The 20,007-nt window shown below is 52.4% G+C and overlaps 1 protein-coding gene across 1 annotated transcript; it reads left to right on the forward strand.

Annotated features, from left to right (window-relative positions):
- The first annotated feature begins 553 nt into the window (after positions 1 to 553).
- Positions 554 to 19,006, forward strand: TGME49_320592 (hypothetical protein). Its single transcript, XM_018783000.1, has 18 exons — positions 554 to 1,647; positions 2,257 to 2,414; positions 3,082 to 3,183; positions 4,410 to 4,471; positions 4,928 to 5,035; positions 5,867 to 6,077; positions 6,747 to 6,821; positions 7,638 to 7,755; positions 8,092 to 8,183; positions 8,637 to 9,258; positions 9,713 to 9,918; positions 10,418 to 10,532; positions 11,148 to 11,311; positions 12,010 to 13,019; positions 13,874 to 14,109; positions 14,958 to 15,244; positions 15,892 to 17,915; positions 18,308 to 19,006. Exons 1-18 carry the CDS (start codon positions 1,122 to 1,124, stop codon positions 18,408 to 18,410), a joined length of 6,219 nt encoding a protein of 2,072 aa, XP_018638073.1. The 5' UTR covers positions 554 to 1,121; the 3' UTR covers positions 18,411 to 19,006.
- The last annotated feature ends 1,001 nt before the right edge of the window (positions 19,007 to 20,007 follow it).

A 20,007-nucleotide genomic window follows, 5' to 3' on the forward strand; every position in this document is an offset into this window, starting at 1 on the left:
TTTTTGTGGAACCGCGAGCACACCGGTGCATGCTGTACTCACACACCGGCTCCCGGGGGTCTTCATGGCGGCCGACGCACTTGCCGATGCAGACTGAAGGGAGGAATATGTGTTTCTCGTCGTTTGCTGCCATCGAGATTGACTCTTTCAGTCATAAGGTCCAAGTCAAATACACCGACGCGGACAGTTAGGAGTTTTGACAAAGGCAAAGACTCTTCGGGCGAAGCCCCAACGAGATGCCAAGTCGGGGTTACCATTGCCGGACGGCGTCAACTCCCTCCAGCTGGCACGCTGTTGACTTTTGCTGAGCCGCAAACGGACCTTTGAGCAGAACCTCTCCCGAGAGCCACTTGGTCTTACCGAGGAGTTGGTACTTTTTTCAACCTCCACGTAAAAAACATTTGCTACAACGATGCCTGCATTCCAGCTGTGATTTATCCTGACAGGGCTGCATGCAGTGTCATGCACGGGAGCGCCGGTCTCACGAGTGGCATTTTGAGACCTTGAATTCGCCAAGGGTGTCTTTTGTGTCACTTCCCAATTACAGACTTGACAGAATCTCCTCATTGCATCGACAGCCGCCGTCAGGGACTCAAGGCCCTGGACTTTCGTCTCTTCGGACCGACAGCGAATGCGCGGGCCCCGACTCCGTTTGCGCAAAACAAGGGCGAACTTGGGATTCGGTTAAACAAAGACTTCCAAGATCTGAACCAATCGTCAAGCTCGTGGCATCTATTCTTCGCAGGGAAAGCTTATGAATCGAACCGTGTAATTCCATTCGAAGAAGCAGGGACACTGCAGTACCGACAGGCTGCAATCTTTGCAGGTCTCGTAACTTCATGGCGTGCTATTTCGTGGCTGTTGTTGTGAGGCAGACCCGAGTTACGGAGTTGAATAAAGTCTCGACAGTCGGCATCTCTTCGACTGAACATGCACTGCCCTCGTTGACACGTTGACGCCGTATATCCCGCCAAACCATCGGTGTTGAATGAACAGCGTTTCCTCGCGACCCCCTCTGATACTCCGCGTGAAAATCCCTGCTATCTGGCGCCTCAAAAAGCTGGGAGAAATGCTTCTTGCATGTGTCGAGGGCCTCTCCAACCTGGCGGTGACCCTTTCCGATGGCGCCTCTCCGAGCTCCGGCGGGCCAGGCCAGGCCTGTTTGGGTAACGTTGGAAAAACGACTTCCACACAAGCACGGTAGCCGTTGCAGCAGAAGTAACAGGGAAACCGCAGGCGCCTCGTCCCTTGGCATTCTTGCAGAGTCAGACAGACGCCACCTGAATCGTGGGCAATCCTCTCGGTACCTTGGCGTCTCGGGAACTCCGCCGCCTCGACCGGTTCCTGAGGTCGTTCAACTTCCGCCACCACGATTCCGACTGGGTGCCGCTGCGCGCCCTCCGGACCTTGGTGGTTCTTCGTGGAATCACAAAATGACTGTGTCTGCGTCCACCTTTTCCTGGGGCTCCCGCTCTGTGTTGTCACACAACGCGGCGTTCTTACGTGCGCAGGGCCGTCGATTCTTTGGCTTTCTGTGCACCAAGAAGGTGGAGAAACACCTGAAACTTCACGTCCATCCAAACAACATGGGGCCATCGGATATCAGCAACTTAGTCCGCCTGGCTGCCAACAAAAAAATCAACGACGGTAAGACTGACCGCGCCCTCACGGAAACTAGCTTAAGAATGCCTACAATTTGTCCTCTATGTACCATTCGAAAAACGGGTGCAAATCTGTACCACACAAGTGCTTCAAAAGAACCTTCAGGTCATCGGATTGGGGGGTTCTATGCTTTTACTACACCAAGGTTGTCAATGAATGCAACTTCGAAGCAAAAGTGAATCCCGGTAGGATAGTGAAGTCCACCATGTTTCACTGTCTCAGACCCTCCGTTTTACTCCAGTTTCCTCACTTCTACGTGGCTTGAACAGTACCCAGCGTAACCAGCTGTCAGTAGTAATGACCTTGGCCCTGTGTCCACCAGTGTCCTTTGCGCTTACGGATCGTCTTAGCAAAGAACTCGTATTCACCACTCTGTGCTGCCTACGGTTCGTCCTCGTGACGCGAACCCGTCATACGCAACTTCTGCGGACTTGGTGGCGCAGCGCAACACCCCTCCAAGTCCAGAACTTGCTATTCGGTTCTCAGGCCCCGCGGTAATCACAGTGAATGGGGAACGGGCGCCCGTTTCCACGTTTAAAGAAACATGTGCTCTTTGTACGCGTTTTAGCTGTTGGTGTCCACCGTATGCAATAGGTGCCCTCTGGACGGCGATTACGCGGCGAGTTCAGTTCCTCAAACCCGTTTTGTCTCCGAAGGCAATCGCCCTCATTTCCAATGGCTTTGCACGCGCACAGAGAAGAGACTTTGAACTTTTCATTAGCCTGGCGGAACAGAGTGCCCAACGACTCGAGGTAAGAGTCCTGCAGTTCTCGGCCGTCCACGTTTTCCTCAAGTCCTTGCTTCGTGCATGACAAATGTCCTAAATTCAAACATCGACGTTTGTGTGCTACGTTTTCAATTAATTGCACATTTCCTTTCAAACGGTTTTTCAAATCGGCTGAACAACTATAAAAACCATCGACAGTTCTCGAACACTTACACTCACCACATCCGTGGGTTGTTTTCACCAAGCCAACAACTTTGGCGACGACTGGGACAGGGTTTTCTTCCCCGACACACACGCACTTTACAGAAGCTGATGGCGACCTCAGTTGTTCCGTACGGGAGCGTGGTTTTTCGAGGATGTGTGGAGCAGATAAGCTTTGTTTTTATTGAGATTTTAACTGACGTGCGATACCATCAATACTCGCGCACAACCGGTGTGGGATGGACTTTTGTTTCAACTCCGCACGGTATGCGAGAAACGACGACTCAACTCTTCGTCGGTACAGTTTCCAGCGACCAGCGGGCACACGCCAGAGCAGAGACACAACTCCTGCTTCTGTCAGTGCTCTGTGATAGACATTTGGGCGGCACGGGCGGACGACAGGCAAGCACCTCATGTGCGTTTCAGAATATTTCCAAATTCGAAATGCATTTAGCCCATCTGCGCTTCGTGATGTTCTCTGATGCGTTCAGCATTTCGAAAGCCACGATGCCGCCTTGTTTCTGAACGCGCTTGCGCGTCTGGATCTCCATTACCCCCGGCTAATGGAGCATTTTGCGAACCATCTTTTGCAGGTAGCTGATCTTCTTCGTGAGACAACCTTTCAACGTGGAAAACCACGCTTTCGTCGGTCTCTTGCCTGGCTTATTGTCCAGCGGACGTGGAACGTTTCTACGTGTGTTTGCACTTCGGTCACGAGAAACGGGTTGCTCCAGATTGGGCTAGCTCAAAACCTTTTCTTCGTACTCTAACGGTTTGCTGCGATAGATGCGCAACACATTCTCCACATTTCACCCGTACTGTACGACTCAGTCAATCAGAATTAGGTGAGATACTGTGCTCCAAGTCTGGTCGCGTGCCCCGTGGGAAGCACAGTCGTCGACCAGCCGAAGGATCTCGAGCGAAGCGTCTCAAATAATCACCGATCTACTGACAAGAGTTCAAGATTTGGAGGGGGCTGAACTAACGTTCGGGTATTCACGCTCGAGTCTAAGACAGTACTCCTAGGCTAATAAGGACGCAGCTCGAAAAAATATCTGTCGTTTCTTCAAGTGCGAATCGGTGAGGAGCCCCCACACACTGTCTAGGGAACGGTTGAGTTTTTCAAAAAGACTCTCGAGCATTACTTTCGACCCCTCTGTCGGAGTCTTGTCTCGTCCCCTCGTGGAGGTGAAAGTGTTCCTTCAAGGCAGATGTCGTACACACATCTCGTAGATCTTTGTCGCTTGCGGCGTTGGAATTCACAAGGGGCAGTGGACAGACAAGAAGCAATTTATATCAAGCAAGAGCTGACGGTGTTTCGTCAGCTCTACGTTTTACAGCGTGCACTGTTCTCATGCAGGAGCATACCGCTCCATTCGATAATCTTTTGTGTTCACATGAGTGTAAAGACCTCGAGCGTTCATGCTAAAAGGCTCTGATCTAATGTTCCTTTGCATTTACTCGAGGGTAAATACAGGTTTCTGGTAGCTACGTAACTAGACTGGGAGGATACTTATCTCAGAGACACGATTGTTGATAAGCATTTTTCGCAGTGCACCTGAACACGATCGCAAGTCGGGGACGAGGCGCAGGCTGCGACTAGGAGAAGACTTTATCGAAGGGTCTGCTCATTTACCTCCTGAATGATGTAACATCACCGAAAAATCTGGAGTTAAATCTAAAAAACAAAAAACACTGGCAGAAGTAATTTAGGTTTTATGACTGGTATCGGCAAAAGTGGAGGAGTTTGAGAATTCTATGTATAATTTCAGATGCTAATTCTGCTCTCATGGACCTTGCATGTGCTTGGCTCTTTCAGAATGATTCGCAACTCGTGTACGAAGAACAACACCTCGCCCTCATCGTGAACGCCTACGCAAAGTAGGTTTTGTTTGTTTCCGCTGCTCGTTCCACCATGGAACTCTCTCTGCTTCTCTTCAGACGCGATTCAGCATTTCTTCACCTCTGCAGTGTAATGCCTTAAGAACAAGCGTTCCTCGTCATTCTCTACGGAGACCTTGAGTGGTTTCGCAGCCATACTACCGCAGAACATTTTGCATCCGGCAAAAGGCATCCGCAATCTAAAGTGGGAACTTTGTAACTTTGGTTTGCATGTTATTTCCATTTTCTCTTCTCGCATTATCGCGCGACGCGTGCCCTCGCGTTCGTCTGTTGTTTTCCTTCTCGGTGGTTCCACCTGGGGCAGTCGAACGGCTTTCTCAGCAAAGTTGGTCGATTTGGCTGTTCCCAACTCCTCCGGAATGTTTTGAGCTCTGTTCTCCAAATCCTTGCCACTGTATGGCTCCTGCCACGGTGAACCGGACTTTCGCTTTTCAGGTTGACTTCTCCTGGAAGCTTCCCGGCGCTCTTCGCAGCTCTCGGGCGACGCATTGAACGCCAGGCTGCCGAGTTCACTCCCCAAGGACTTGCCAACGTCATCAATGGGTACGTGTGTGGAAAAGAATCCAATGTCGGAAGTCGAGACCAACGACGCATGCAGGACGGGGCATGTGAGCAGATGGTCAGTCGACAGTTTCCATCGTTTGAGACACACTGCTGGGAAGAGTTGCATATAGTGATTCCAGTACGCATTGCACCTCGAACGCAGAAAGTAACGAGGCATGCGGGATAAACGAAATGTATATACATATATATATATATACATATATATATATATATATATGTATCGCAGCAGACACATGCCTTTGTTTGAGGTGGAACTAAATTAACGAGGGGCGAGGCAGAGAACCATCTCTTTTTCGAAAGGCGAACGCGGACGCAAGGAGACATTCTTTTATAATTTATAGACAAACACATCTGCATGTGTGAGCTGCGCATTGCTGCGCTACTAACCGTCTTTGTCGCTTAAGAAACCGTGACGTTAGGTAACGAGTTTCGTTCCTTTAGGAAGAGCTTGGGCCAGTGAGATGGTGCGTGCCAGTCGAGCGCCGCCGAGTCTCGCAGCTTAGGTGGCAACAGAGAGCGCCAAGAACGTCAGTTTCAGATGAAGTCTGCTGAAGTCGTTTGTTGCCCACGAAACGTCGATGAATGCATGAGACAGACGCCACCCCGAGGGCGTTCGCGTACGCTCCACAAGACACCGTTTCGAGATCCCTGCAGTTGTTCTTGTGTTTTTTTCCGCTTTTTCATTCCGCCACCTCTGCTTTGCTTCTCGATTACCATTTGTGTCTAGTATCTCAACAACTCCGTAGCATTTCCCGTTTCGTTTTCCCCCACATTTCTGCTCTGTTCTTTTTTTCGGTTTGCGTCTTTCAGGTACTATCGCCTCGGCCACAGAGACGACGCTCTGATGGCTGCTTTGGCACCAGCGGTCCTTCGTCAAACAGGCCAATTAGAAGCGCAGCATGTTGCAAACATTCTTCAAGGTTTCGCCTGGCACAAAAATCTCGTGCTGCCTGTCGCGGGCGCATGCAAACACAAGATTACTCGGCACGACGAGGTGCTCAGGTCTCTCGCAACTCTACTTGTAAGTGCATTTGCTTCTCCTCCAACAAGCTGTAGAATAATGAGAATTTACGTGCAGAACGAAGTCTCTTCCACACTAACTAGAGACGCGGCGCGAGAGTGGCACCTGCGACGATGTGCAGTACAAAGGGCCGCGCATCTCAGATACCACCGGCACAAAGTGAATTCCGATCTAGACCCCACCAGCCAAATGCAGGGTCTCCTGCAGGCCGAGTCTGGCATACCAGTCCTTACACCTGTACGGAACGCAAGAACCTTCGAGGCTAAGAACTTGATCGGTTGTCCGCGCTCGTCGTGACCAACGTATGAACATAGCTGGCGAATGACAGGGGGACCTCTCTGTTGCTTGTCTCTCTCGGTGGCCGCTTGCGAGATTCACTCCTCATTTGTGGCACGCAGACTGAGACTCTTCTCAACATTGCTACCAGCGTAAAACGCGAATTCGACCCTGCATATTGCCAGCGTGCTTCAAACCCAAATTCGCCTCCTCTTCGTGGTCTGGCAGACATCACCTTTTCGGTTGAGGCTCAGGGCATGCAGGATCCCCTGGATAGCAACCAATGCTAGACTCCCTCTCTTGCACACTCGTTTACATAGGATCCCGACGTTTATGTACACTAGCATGTTCTTCCCGAGTTCTGTCTTTTCTCGTCAATCGCCTCCCTTTCAGCCTCGTCTGCAACAGCGTCTGGGGCCGGTCGAAGTGGCTGCATGCGCCAGCGCGTTCGCCACAGCTGCGCTGGAGGTAAGCTGGAGAATTTTCTTCAAGAGCGACTGCATACAGGAAGGTGACAAGTTTCACCATCGTCTCGTCTTTTCAACCACTCACTTTTCACCCTGCAGTTTGCACTCTTCCCCTCTGTTGTTCTGTTCTCTTCTTCTCTGTCCTCTTCTTGTCTGTTCTCTTTTTCTGCTCCTCTGTTCTCTCTCTCTGTGTTGTTTTGAGACTCCGTCCACATGAGACAAGAGGCGCAGTCGCTGAAAACGCTGCACAGAAGGGTACACCACGTCCGCAGATGCAGCCCCGCAGAAGACCGCAGTTTCGTCGGTTCCATTGTTTCCTCAACATGGAGTGGGCCTCCACCTCTGGCGCTTAGAACAAGGGAGGCGCGTCTGGAAGCGTCTCGGCGGAGGCGAAGGCAGGAAACTCACTCCATCTAGGCACGAGGAGTCCGCCTACGCGTGTAGCCGAAACTGTGCTTCCACATCGCATTCACCGAGCCGTAGACGTCGCGTTCGCGGCTGGCCTGTAACCGTTATTGGGCAGTCCTTCAAGACTGATTTACCGCAAGTTTGGCGCGACGTCCTGCCTCTCTCGAGACGACGTCAGCTCACGACCCGGGAGTGAGTGGTTAGGCCTCGAGGAGTTCTAGTGCCTCTGTGACCTTCGACTTGACTTCTGGGTCGAAGTCGCTTTCTGGTTTTCTGCATGTATTTTCTGTGCGCGCGGTGTCTTGATGCGGTGATTTCCACCGTGATGGGACACAACTCTGTCGGTCTTGTCTCTGGACTCTTCGATCTGGACTCTTCTTAAATGTTTGCGGTGGCCTGCGTCGCTCAGGATCGGGCAGCAGTGAAGGCAATCAGCGACGTCGTCACAGAGCGTCACGAGTCTTTCCGACCAGACCAGTTGGCGTTGACGCTTTATTCTCTCAGCAAGTTGAAACACATGCCTCCAGGCAAGTGCTCTCACGAGGGAAGGGGCACAGGGTTCGTTTCGGGGGAGCGGACTTTGTCCTGCAGAGAGGCTTTTTTCGCCGCCAGTACGGGCGACGACGGGAGTCGAAATCCTGCAGCTGGAACGCGAGACCGAGGCGAAGCCTCCTTGAAAACTTGAGGTCGTGAGAGAGTGAAGTTCAGCACCCGGAGCTGTCTTGGGAGGCCTGAGGGGTGTCCTGTCCGACAGACGGAATTCGCACATGGAGAAAGTTGAGTCCTCCTTTTTTTGCTGACCTTCGTCAAGCTGGGATGCTTTAGAAATGAAATCGGCGATGTGCGGTCCTCGTTTCTTCCAGATTTGCTGCAACGACTGACTCCAGCGATTTCTCGTCAACTCGACAAATTCGACGCTCAGTCCCGAGTGATGCTTCTCCACGCATGCAGCAGGGTAAGAAGGAGGAAAGCAAATGAAGACAGGCTTTCCCCTCCTGATACGTGCAGTACGTTTAGAGACCGTTCCTCCACAGGAGGCAGCCATTACCGAACGCGCGAAAGTGAATGCACTGCAGTTTTCAAAAGATACCCCATCTACTCACAGCGTGCACGACTCTCACGTATGGAGAGTCCTGAAAACTGGGGACTGGTGGCGACGATCGCGAGAAGTAAACGAAGCCACGGAAGTATGGCGCTGGAGAGAAAAAACCAAAGCTGCATGAACACCTGGAAGCAACAAGAACTCCTGTGACCCTCGAACCTCCAACCTGAGACACTGAGAAAGAGCAAACATGCCTCTGGATAGGGAGTTGAACTATGCAGCTACCTTATGTCTTCCTCTCTAAATGCTGCGATTGTCAGTTCACACGAAGAAACGTTTGCTCGCGTTTATCTGCATTTCAACCAGGCACGACTTCCCGATCGGGCTTTGTTTGAGTCTCTTAGTGAACGCCTGGCGCCTGGCATTGTGCCGTCGATGCCTCCGCAAGCTGTGGTCATGACTTTGCATGCACTCGCGTCAGTGGGTCTGCGGGCGCCGTTGACAGAGGCGCTCTTGGATCGACTAGCGACGAACTCCGACTCCGAGAACCTCCCCGACATATGCGTTGTGGGTGAAAGCGAAACGTCTCGGGTGCGTCTGGGAGAAGGAGGAGTCGATGCACGCACGAGAAGTCCTGCTTCAGATGATGATCAAGGTCCATGTACAGGCGTTCGGTCTAGATGCGGTTTGGGGGACTCAGCTGGAAGCGATAGAAACTCGAAGAGTGACGCCGGTGTTTCGCAGCCGGGTGTCTCTCCAGGGGACGAGTCGCGAGAGGTCGCACAGATGAACATTTCAGCTCTTGAAACGCCTGGGCTTCCTTGCGCCTTTCCCTCGAGTTCGACGTTGGAGAGGCACGGCGAAGCCTCGCCGCAACAGAACAGGGTGGAGAGGAACGGATTTCCAATTGCCTATGCAGCGAGTGTCATGATGTCGCTCCTCAAACTCGATGCGGGGGACCGTGTAGATCTTCTGCAAAACATCTGCGGTAGGTTCACTCACACCCACATGTCGGACGTTCGGGAGCCAGGTCCACGACAATCCAGTCCGTGGATTCGCTGCCGACGGACGTCTTAAAGTAGACTTCCGACTCGCTCGAATTACCATTGCATGCACGCGCATTTGAGGAGTGGATCACGACTGGTATGGGCACAAGTGGCTCACCAGCAAGGTGCAAACACTGGGCAAGACAGTCGTTGTTCTACCTCACCTTTGTTTCAAACAGTGTCGAACAGAAAAAAGGCACACAGAAGCAGAGGAGTGAAGACGCGAAAGTCAGGGGAAGACGGATAAGGGAGCGACGAACGACAGGGTACGTTACCAGCATGTTAGCCGGCTCTTGTTCTCCACCGGTTTGTCTTTTGTCCTCTCTGCTTCCTTCGTTCGTCTCGTTCCACAAGATTGTCTTGGTATCTCTCCCCTTGCTTTCCTTGTTCTTCCAGACGCCGTTTGCCAGGCGCCCGTGGGGACGCTTACTCCACAGCAGTTGGCCAACATCTCCCACTGTTTGGCTCACTTTGCTTCTTCCCCGAACTCACACATCGCCTCGTTCTCCTCAGACGAGTCCGCGGAAAGTCGGAAGCGTTTCCTTCCTCCCCCCCTCGCTCTCGACGTTGTCGTTGCCCACGCTCTTTCGCAGCTGCAGCAGGTGAGCTGACCTGCGGCGGCAGTCGATTCCATTTTGAAACTTTTGCTAGAGTAGCGCCCGGGCCGCATTCAACGCGTATCTAGGGAGTAGATGAATGTGACTACAGACGTCTGTTCTTTCAGCGGCGAGCGTGTATGTCAGGATGTGCAGGTGCGTATGCCTTCGCTAGGCTGTTTGAGGTATCTCGAGATCCTAAAAACATATCTCGATGTGCCTTTTCTAAACGCACACACATTGCTTAGAGTGAAACAGTGTGGATCTGTCTGTCCCCGCTTCCACCGTCAACAGCGTATTCAGAAAGGCACAGTGATGCTGTTGGCAAAGGCCTCACCAAGCTAAAACGGTTTACGGACCGTTTTCGGGTCGACTTTCCGTGCTGCGAAACTGTACAGAGGGATACCGGTGAACCTTCAGACGCATTAATCAAATTGTTTCTAAGCCACCACAATTACGACTTTTTTTTCGTTTTCTCTGTTGGCTTTACGACGCCTCCGTGCAGTTCTCGCCTCAGCTTCTCGGGAGTCTGTCCCTCTCTCTCGCCTCGCTCTGTCGGCACCTGCCTGCCGTCAGGGACTCGACGGAGAAATGGTGTGCTGCTGTCGACCGAGACAGACGTGAGTGCATTCGACTTGCACTTCTTCAAATTCCGCATTTTGAAAAGCAGGCGCACATGTGCCACTACCTGTAAACAGATCAACAAACACACCTGTCTATCTATCTATGTTTATCTATCTATGTTTATCTATCTATCTTTATCTTTATCTATCTATCAATATCTATATATCTATGTATTGTTTCAACAAAGATGTGGAGAGACGTCTGGGTGAGCATCTCCGAATACCGAGGTGGAGTTCGGACATACGGAGGCTCAGATCTGAAGGCAAGCCGATTTGTAACTGTCGGTTCAGCGTGGGCGCTTGTGCGCGCTCGATGAACACTGCAAAGATATTTTCACTTCGAACCTTCTCCGGTTCTCAACGCTGCGGAAGAGGGAACTTGAGAAGTCGAGTCCCCCTGTGGCTACACGACATGCTGCGGTGGTCCGCTGGTAACTCTTTCGTTTTCTTCCACTCTCGGAGTGTTCTGTGAGTGACTGAGCTTCGGCAGCCTGCATTCATTTTGCCTTCTTCTTCGCCTGCTCCATAGATCCTTCTCAGTCAGAATCCTGTGTGCCGAGACATCGAATAAGATTCCGTTCTCTTCTGGATGTCTTTTGGCTTCTTTCTCAGTGCCGCTGGCGCTCGAGAAGTGCTCACCCCAGGTCGTCACGACTTTCCTTGCAGCCTCAGCCACGCTGGAAAGGCCGCCTCCCCCAGAGGCTTTGCAATTTTTCGTCAGGAAACTCACAGGTTCTCTGCACAGATTGAACGCCGCGGCCTTCCTTCAGCTCTTGGTAAACAAAGAAATACCACGGGTGCCATCGCTGTTAAATTTGCAGAAGGCCGTTGGCAGAAACTGCAGTGCACAGGCTCGAGATCTCTCACCTTCATCTAGTCCCTTAACAGAAAGACGGCTAAATGAGCACGCTTAGACATACAGATACAAATCTCTATATATCTGTATATATATATATATATATATATACTTCTATGCGTATATGCTTCTATACATTAATACACACATACGGATATATGCATATATATATATATATATATATATGTACATGCGTACATGTGTGTATCAGTGTGGTCGCTCGTATCCCGTGATGCCTCATGGACTCTCATGGAAAAGAGCGTACGCGACTGCATTTCTGTGTGAGGCTTCTACGGACGTGTGATAGAAGATTCGCGCTTTTTTTTCTGGTACTGTTTAGGTGGAAGGGGATAAACAGAGAGCCTCCAGGCTGTCAGTGTTTTCTTGCGGTTCGTCCATGAGGGCAGTGTATGCAAGAGGTCTCCTGCTGTTAGACAGGAGGCAGCGTCTCCCAGATCTCTCATTTTTCGTCTCGAGTTTTGTGGAGGTTTTCTTCTTTCGAAGGTCTCACAACGAAGTGACAGCGCGCATTGCAGGCGTGGAATTCGATTTTGAAAGGTCGCTGGTTTTTTCCAACTCTGAACTCCAACCTCGAGTATTGAGTTTCTCCCTCTTCAGATCTCTGCCACCAAGCTGCTTGAGATCGTGGTCGCGAAAGAGGTCCTTTCTCGTCGAGGCGTGCTCCCCGCCTTTGACGGTTCCCCGCTTTCCTCAGCTCTAGATTCCCCATCGCGTGAGACGTTCCAAGTCCAAGAAGCGATTCTGACGGACCTTTTTGTCGCGCTGCAGGAGCAGCTGCTGAGTCGCGTCTCGTGTGTGGATGTGCCGACGCTGTTTGCCAGTGCGCAGATTGTCGCGTCAGTGCCGCCCGCGACGTTCCGCGAGCTCGCACGGAGGTCGGGGAATGCGGCGCCTGCCTGGGGACCTACCTCAGGGTCCTCGTCGTCTGTTGAAAGCGCACAGGTCACTTCTCTCTGGCCTGCCTCTCTCCGCTACGTTCTGCCATTCGACCTGCTCACGCCTGACTCTCAGCGTTTCCTGGAAACGCATGCAGCCGACCAACCGCCTCCCTGCGCCGACGGCGACACCCTGTTGGAGCACTGGAGACAGAGGATTCGACAGGCAACTGCTGTGGGCAGGACAGAAACTCCCGGTGTCTCTGGCCTCCCGCATACGTTGCTCTCTGTGGGCGATTCGGAAGGTGGAGCTCTTTGTGAGGCCGCTAGACGTGCCGGAGCAGGGCAGGCGAATCCAGGTGGTAACGGACCTCTTTCCAGTCAACGGGGAGGGGATTTGTCTCTTCGGTCGGGCCGGAGAGAGCCAGAGGTGAACGCGGCAGAAGATGCGTCGCGACAAATCTCGGAACCGGACTTGGTGGCCAGCCAAGTGTCTCGCTTCCCCGAGGGTAGAGCGGAAGGAGGCGCGACTGGCAGAGACGCGTCGGTCCAGACAACGGAGACTTTGCCTCGGGAAAAGCAAGTCTCGAGCGTTGTAGAGGGAATGAGCAAGGCCGCAGACTTCCTCGTTGCTGAACAGAAACGATGGCGAGTAAAGAGCGAGAAGGACACCAGCAGCGCATGCGGAGGGGCGTCCGCGACACCGAGGGAGATCGTTGGACGTCTGCTGAGGTGAGCGATTGAAGGTTCCCTATTTCGCTGATTTAATCAATAGGTACCATCACTTGGTTGAACGACACAAGGCACTTCAGGTGCAGAAACGGAGAGATTCCGATGCGAGACTCAGTAAAGAAAGAGCCGTAAGAAGACCGCGTACAACACACGCCTCTCTCGTTGTTCTTCCGAGTTAAAATTTCCTGGGACTCAGGCGACTCCAGCAAGTTGATACACCATGAAAGAAACTGGAATCTGGGGTGAATCTCGGTGCTCGGTTACACTGATGTTAGGCGCGAGTTCCTCGACTGAACATTCCGGTTCTCTGAGACATCTCTTCTCGTTGTTAACCGTAACACTGAAGTAGAACTAGGGGATCTTCATGCACGATAACGGAGCAGGACACCGAACTTGAGATAGAAAAGATATATTCCAAGTGATCTCTGTATAGGATAGAACACAGCGTTACACCGAACGCGAGGTAGGCAACTGCATGTTGCATTCGCACCACTCTCGTATGAGGAACACTGTGGAGAAAAGTCACCCTCTAGGGAGGTTTTCCTTTTTACTTTACCTTTTATGAACCTGTCACCCGCCGTTCGTGTGCCGTTTTCCGTTCTCGGTCTCTCCTGTTCTGCGTGTCTCATCTGCGACTCGCGTGTGGACTCTGATTTCCCTGGCAACATACAAAAGAACGATTCCAGCTGCATGCGCGAGTTTTTCGTCAAACGATAAATCTGACGTTCAAGCCTCTTGGTGCTCAGCGCCAACGTTTCTGAGGTGAATGCGGGGTTCACGAACTTGGAACAAGTCTTGGCATGTTCCCGCTGTACATGCCGAGATGGGGAGGCACGTCTTTTTCTTGCCTGCAGATATTCGTCGACGAAACAGCGGCTGATTGCTCAGACCGCCCGAGAGTGTGAGAATCCAGAGCTCCCCGCAGGTGCATGTACGCCAGGGAACGGAACGCATGCCGTGGTGGGAAGCGAGGCAGCCATCGGCTTTGTTTCAACGATTGCAGCGACGCTTGTCTCGTCGATTCGTCGTCAGGGGGATTTGTTTCATCCCCTCCTTCTCGCCGCCTCGACACGGGCTGCAGGCGAAGCAAGTAAGGAAGCTAACGACACCGAGGAAGCCAGCCGCCTTTTGTGTAACAAGGAAACACAAAGTTGCTTCTGTTCAGCGTTTGCGGAGTGAGCGTTACGCTCAGTATCGGCATTTTAGGACAGGTACATGCTTATCTCGCCTGACGCGTCGGGACAAAACTCGACTCTGTTCTCGTTCACTCGCTGTTGGTGGACACGAAACGGCGTTTTGACTGGAGAGAAATTCTGTAAAAGCTGTGGCGTGTGAAAGAGTTTGTCCTACCTGACAGAAAAAGCTGATTTACCTTTCCTGCAAATGCATTTGACTCACACAGCGCTGGCGCTTGAGGTCGTTTAAGCTGCAGGACATGAGAACTCTGTGAAGCATTCGCTAAAAGGGTCCAGGGTGGCGGAATTTGAGAGGAGGTCTTTGTTTCGCGGGATTTGCGCCTGAGTTCATTTGGCTGCTTTCGTATACGAAACGAAGAAATTATGGACGTATTATGCAACACCGCAAACACAGGCAACGAAACAGAAGACTTCCGAGTGCCCTGCATGCGACCAGAACAGGCCCCATGGCCTCACCGCGTCTGCGCAGGGTCGTCGAGACACCTGAGGCATTCGAAGAGCGAACGGGGATGCGTTTTCGTCCTACGATTCAGTTTGAGTTTTCTTCCTTTTCAGAAACCAACGGACGGACGAATCGTTCTAGCGTGTGAACAAGACACCCAGTTTTTATGCGACACTGCGTTTCTGTCTTTCTCGGGAGCCTCATGTCTCGCCCCGAGGACGTTGCCTTCAACTCGTTTTCTGCGGACGCTTTGCCCCCTCTGAATCCACCGAATCGTTTGTTCGAGCTTCATGTTCTCAGATGTACAGGATCCGCTCTTCTACGCCATGGCTGTCTCTCGCCTTTCGTCGCTGGAGCTGAGCAGCGCCTCTGTTTTCGCGCTTCCGGCGGCCTTGGAGGAACGCCGGAAGGTCGACTTGGAAGGGAAGGCTTCAGGCAGCTCTCACCGAGACCAGCGGGCGGCTTTGTCACCTCCTGCGTTGGTCGACTTCTTCGAAGGTCTCGCAGCCGCTGCTTACAAGCTGACAGGCGAAGAAGCTGCGCTTCGAGGTCTCCTGTGGCCGTCGCTCGATGGCGTTGCCAACAACGTAAGAAATGCTGAAACACAAAACAACCGGATGCCCCTGTGGCAAGAAGGAAGCCTCAGAGCGATACGCGCAGCACCTAGGATACTGAATGAAGAGGACTCCAGGTTCGTATACTCTAAACAACAGACAGGCTTGTCAAGGCTTCAACATGTCATGTGCGAGAAAGGTCACTTGATGGACGACAGAATTCGACGCATGTCCTGTAAAGCATTCGAAGTTCTACAAACCTGAATAGGTAATCTGCGGTTGTAAGAGCATCGTCTGCTCAGCCGTCCGGAATCGCGTTCCATGAAGGCGAGGCATGACTTCGGTCTACGACCTAAAATAGGAGTTTGTGAAGATATGCAGTGTAGAGTTAGCTTTACGCCTAATCACTGCTTTGGTTCCGTCTTTCGCATTGACCCACGAACGATTCAGGTGAATCTTGAGTTGTGCTCTCTTGAGTTGAACTCAAAAACAACATGAGTTCGAGGCGGCTGTGACACTTGCGAGTTCCACGTTTCAAAGTGGCTCTGACGCACGGACTTTGTTCCCCTCGTCAAAGTCATGTTTTCGTGAGTCGCGCGACCCTTTACTGTCCTCCTTCACTGGTGTTCTGGAGGATTGCTTCCAAGACTCTCTTGCTTCTGTGTCTCTTCTCGCTGCAGCCATCGCTCGCCGCACGCATCTTGTCGGCCCTTCGGCGCCTCGACGCGCTTGAAGACCGACTTCTTCTCCGCGTTTTAGAGCGTCAAGTGCTTCTGCTCAAACGGCGTCTTGCCGGCGTTCGTTCGGCCTGCCTCGAGGCGTCTGTTAGACGCAGGAGCGAAGGCCGGCCGTCTGTGTCTCCTTCGCACTTGGAGACCCTGTCTCTGTCTCTCGAGCCGTGGATTCTCGTCTTCTCAACTCCAGTCTTCACTCCGGCAGCAGCCAAGCACCTCGCGCAAGTCTCGTGGGCGACAGCTCTGCGACGCGGACAGCTGCCGGACCAGGCGCACTCCCATCGGCGCGATGAAGCCGAGAGCTCCTTGACAGAGTTCGTTTCAGAAGCTGCCGAAGAGGGTGGAAAGAGCGGCGTGGAGACTGAGGCGAGAACGAGCCAGGGCAGCAACTCGACGGTGCCTTTTGCAGGCGTCGCGTATCTGTGGGGAATGGACTTCCTTTCTGCACTTCTTACTTGGGCACACCGAGGAGGTGAAGAAGGCGCTGTTGACGTTGTGCCTGACAGAAATGGATCAGGAGGGCAGGAAGGAAAACGCGTCTATGGAGGGAGTGCAGTGTCCGAGAGAGACCGAGAACCTGGGGCAGGCGTTGACCGCGATGTACCACGCACCCTTGCGTCTTCGTTCCCTAGTTCACCTGATGCGGAGTCGCCGAAAGCGTCTTCTTTCTCGCTGGACAACTCGTCGGACTCTCTTTCGTATCACCCTTCTTCCACGCGTCCTCTCGAGTTCGAGCGAACGCCTGAGTCCCCGCCTTCGTCGCCAGCTTGGCCTGCGGCACTGGAGGCCTCGCAGCGCGGTTCCAGAGTGTCTCCGCGTTGCTCTGTCCGAATCCTCCTCCCCGTCTCTGCTGTCGCTGACGCCGTACGAGCGCTCGCGGCTCTCCCTGCCTCGAGCGTCTCTCCCCTCACGTTTCAGGGAGCATCTGCATGCGCCGCGTTTCTTTCGTCGCCGTCGTTTTGTGTGCCTTCTTCCGGTACCTCCTCTGAGATCGAGGGATCTCGACTTTCGGCCATGTGCACTGGCTTGCGAGCACTTGGGCAGCTTTTAGCTCTGCCGTCAGTCCAGAGATGGACGCTGCAGTCGAGAACGGAACCTCACGACCACGGAGGCAGAAGCGCATGCGGGGGCGGCGAAGAAGTGGAGAGCGGATTCGCTTCGCTGGAATCTGAACGCGACGCCGATTTAGTTTCTCTCGTCCGTGCGGTCCTGAGGGCTTCGAGTAACGAAGCAGAAAACCGACTGGAAGAGACCGCACCGAGTCGCGAGGACGCCGGGGCGGCTCGAACCTGTCAGGTGCCTCTGCACCTTCGACTTCTGGACTGCCTGTGCGCATCTCCACCTTTCTCGCTTTCCCAGCTACGCAGAGAGAGCAGAGAGACCGATACCTTGGCGACCGCTCCGCAGGTGGGCGACCATCCGCGAGACGGCGAGGCGCGATCGGATCAGAAGCGTCAGGACCAAGAACAGAGTCGCAGTTCTTTCGGATCTGCAGGCGCGGCGCTAGGGAGCGTGTCTGCGGACCTCGGAGAGGCGGCGTGGAGTCGCAGTCAGCAAGCGGGAGTGAGGACGCTCATTGCTGCTGGCGACAAGCTTCTGGCGAAAGCTGAGGAACTGTTCAGACTGTCGACTGGACCCCACCGGACTCTGAAACTCACTGACGCCGTCAGCCTCGCGTTTTGGTGTTGCATGCGTCTCCTCACTTTTTCAAACGGAGAGAATCACGGGGCGCACCCGGCGCCAAACAGACAAGATCTCAGGTGCGAAGTGACGAGAAGCCGTGGAGATACAGCGGAAGTTGAACGGACTTGTCAAAGAGTTCTGGTTAAAGCCATGCTCGCAGTCGACGCCGCCGTCGACCGACGACGAACGACGCGAAGAACAACACAAACTCTGAGTCCACAGGAGAAAGAACGACTGACACTCATGATCCGCGGCGAGGACCGGAGGCTCCTCATGATTGTCCACTCGTAAGGACGTCTCGCGAGAGACAGAGACTGAACAAGTCGGGGCAGTTCAAGTGTGGCTGCGAAAACTGCATGCAGGGACGAGACAGGCTGTCGACGAAATGCATGTCAGTGATACGTTTCGGGTAACTTCCGTTTCTCCCAGTCAGAAGCCACAGGGATCGAGCGATGTGGGCAGTTGAGTTCCTGGCTTTCCTGCTGCCGGCTCGTCCTTCAGAAAGCCTGTGCAGTTCGCTTTCGGAGCAGCCGTTCTACTCAAGTACTGTGTGTCGGTTCCCGCTGATCTGTCTCGAGTGAACAGAGCGATGTCAGTTCCTAGGACAGTGCAAGAGACTCCAGTGACGAGATGAAACTGCCTCGAAAGATGGATATGCGCTTGTTGTCCACACTGTCAGGTTCCTCCGACTGGATGCGTCTGAGCTTCACGACGAGCTGCCACCTCATGTTCGAAGCGTTCTAGAAGCCATCTCGAGTTCGGGGGCGTCGCGCCACCAGTAACAGGAGGCATTCACCGATTTTGTGAAACACAAATCAGAGCGGAATCTCCGAATTAGAGGACAGGAAAAAGGCAAACAGGTCTCCAGCGCGGGAAAACAAGCGAACTGAGAACGACGATCTTGACGACGACAAAAAATTCACGAACGAAAAGCCGTAGAGTCTACTTCTCTCTACAGCTCTCTACATATCTGTCAGTATATCTATCCATATGTCTTTTTCTATTTTCATCTATAGCAGTCTATTTACATCTCTCCAGATCTATCGGTCTGTCTTATGTTCTTGTAGCTTGGAGCCCGTCTCCGAGATACAGTGGATGAAGGATGGACGGAAATGAGTTTTTTGTGTGATTCGTCTGATAGTATTCACCGAATGTGTTTCAGCTCTTGGCGTCCTTTGTGGCTAGGCGTTCTTCTGAACGTTCCGACTCAACCGCAATTTTCTTACGATTTTCGCTTCTACTCCACGGTCACCATCGTTGAAACCAGAACGAGTGGAACCATGCAGTTCGCAGTTGGTGAAACAAAGACCTTCGAGAGAGCTAAATGAGTGAACAAAGTCTCAGAATCTTCACTCCCCAGAAAATGCTGAACATCCGCTCTTGTCTCAGAGAAGATTATTCCCCGTGCGACGGTTCTGCTCCTACGAGCATCTGAGTGATCGCTTTCTCTCGCTATTGATGAGAGTGCAGGAGTTTTGCGTCAGTTATCTAATTTCTTGACCTAATACCACCTGGGTGGAATAAAACATGTCTCGGCATCGCTCGCGCTCAAAGTTTCCCCGCAGCATTTACAATTTGCCTTCGCTTTATAAATTTTTGAAAGACACTTGATCGAATCGGCTTTACCCCGGTGAACAATAACTTTTGCAGATTCATAGTCTCTTTCGACTGACAAAGCAGACATCAATCCGCACTGTAGAATCTGTACCTCGGAAAAGATTTGACCTTTCTTTATCGTATGAGTCACTTTGAAAATGGACTCACTGTACAAAAAACGTAATGTTTCAGGGATTTATCGAATTAATTTTAGTGCCGCGTAAGAGGGCGGGCAGCGTGTGTCAGGCAGCCCAGGTCCAGGCGACATTCCAGCAAATGTAGTTTATCTTCTTTCTTGCTACGGGATTTTCAACCCGAGTAAAAGCTTGTGTCATAGCCTCATCACAGTAAGAAGAGAAATACTTTAACTGCTGTCTCCGAGATCCGCAACTTGTGTTTTTTTTATTTTCAAAGCGCGAATCCCAGATCTGTAAGGAACGACGCAAATGTCCCGACGCCACCGGCTTTTACAGGAATTAATCCTACCAACAGAGTTCATTAATGGTAATAGGAAATATGATGTTGCGCGAGTTCTGCGAAAAAGGTTGCATTACGAGGACCATGGTCAACCGTTCAACAAGGAGGCTTGACTCGTGCAGAACACCGGTGGCATTCAGCTTCTGGAAACCGGACAAGCTGCACAGAAAGTGGCCTTTCGTTCAGCTGGGAAAAGCCAAACGGGGAAAGGCGCCCAGAGAGCATTTCGTGGTGACTCGCATGTCGACAACGAGAGAAACTCTTTTTAGTCGTCCAGAAAAATCCGTAGGGTGTGTGCCATAAAAC

The sequence above is a fragment of the Toxoplasma gondii genome, chromosome IV (genome assembly GCF_000006565.2).
Source record: "Toxoplasma gondii ME49 chromosome IV, whole genome shotgun sequence".
Lineage (NCBI taxonomy): Eukaryota > Apicomplexa > Conoidasida > Eucoccidiorida > Sarcocystidae > Toxoplasma > Toxoplasma gondii.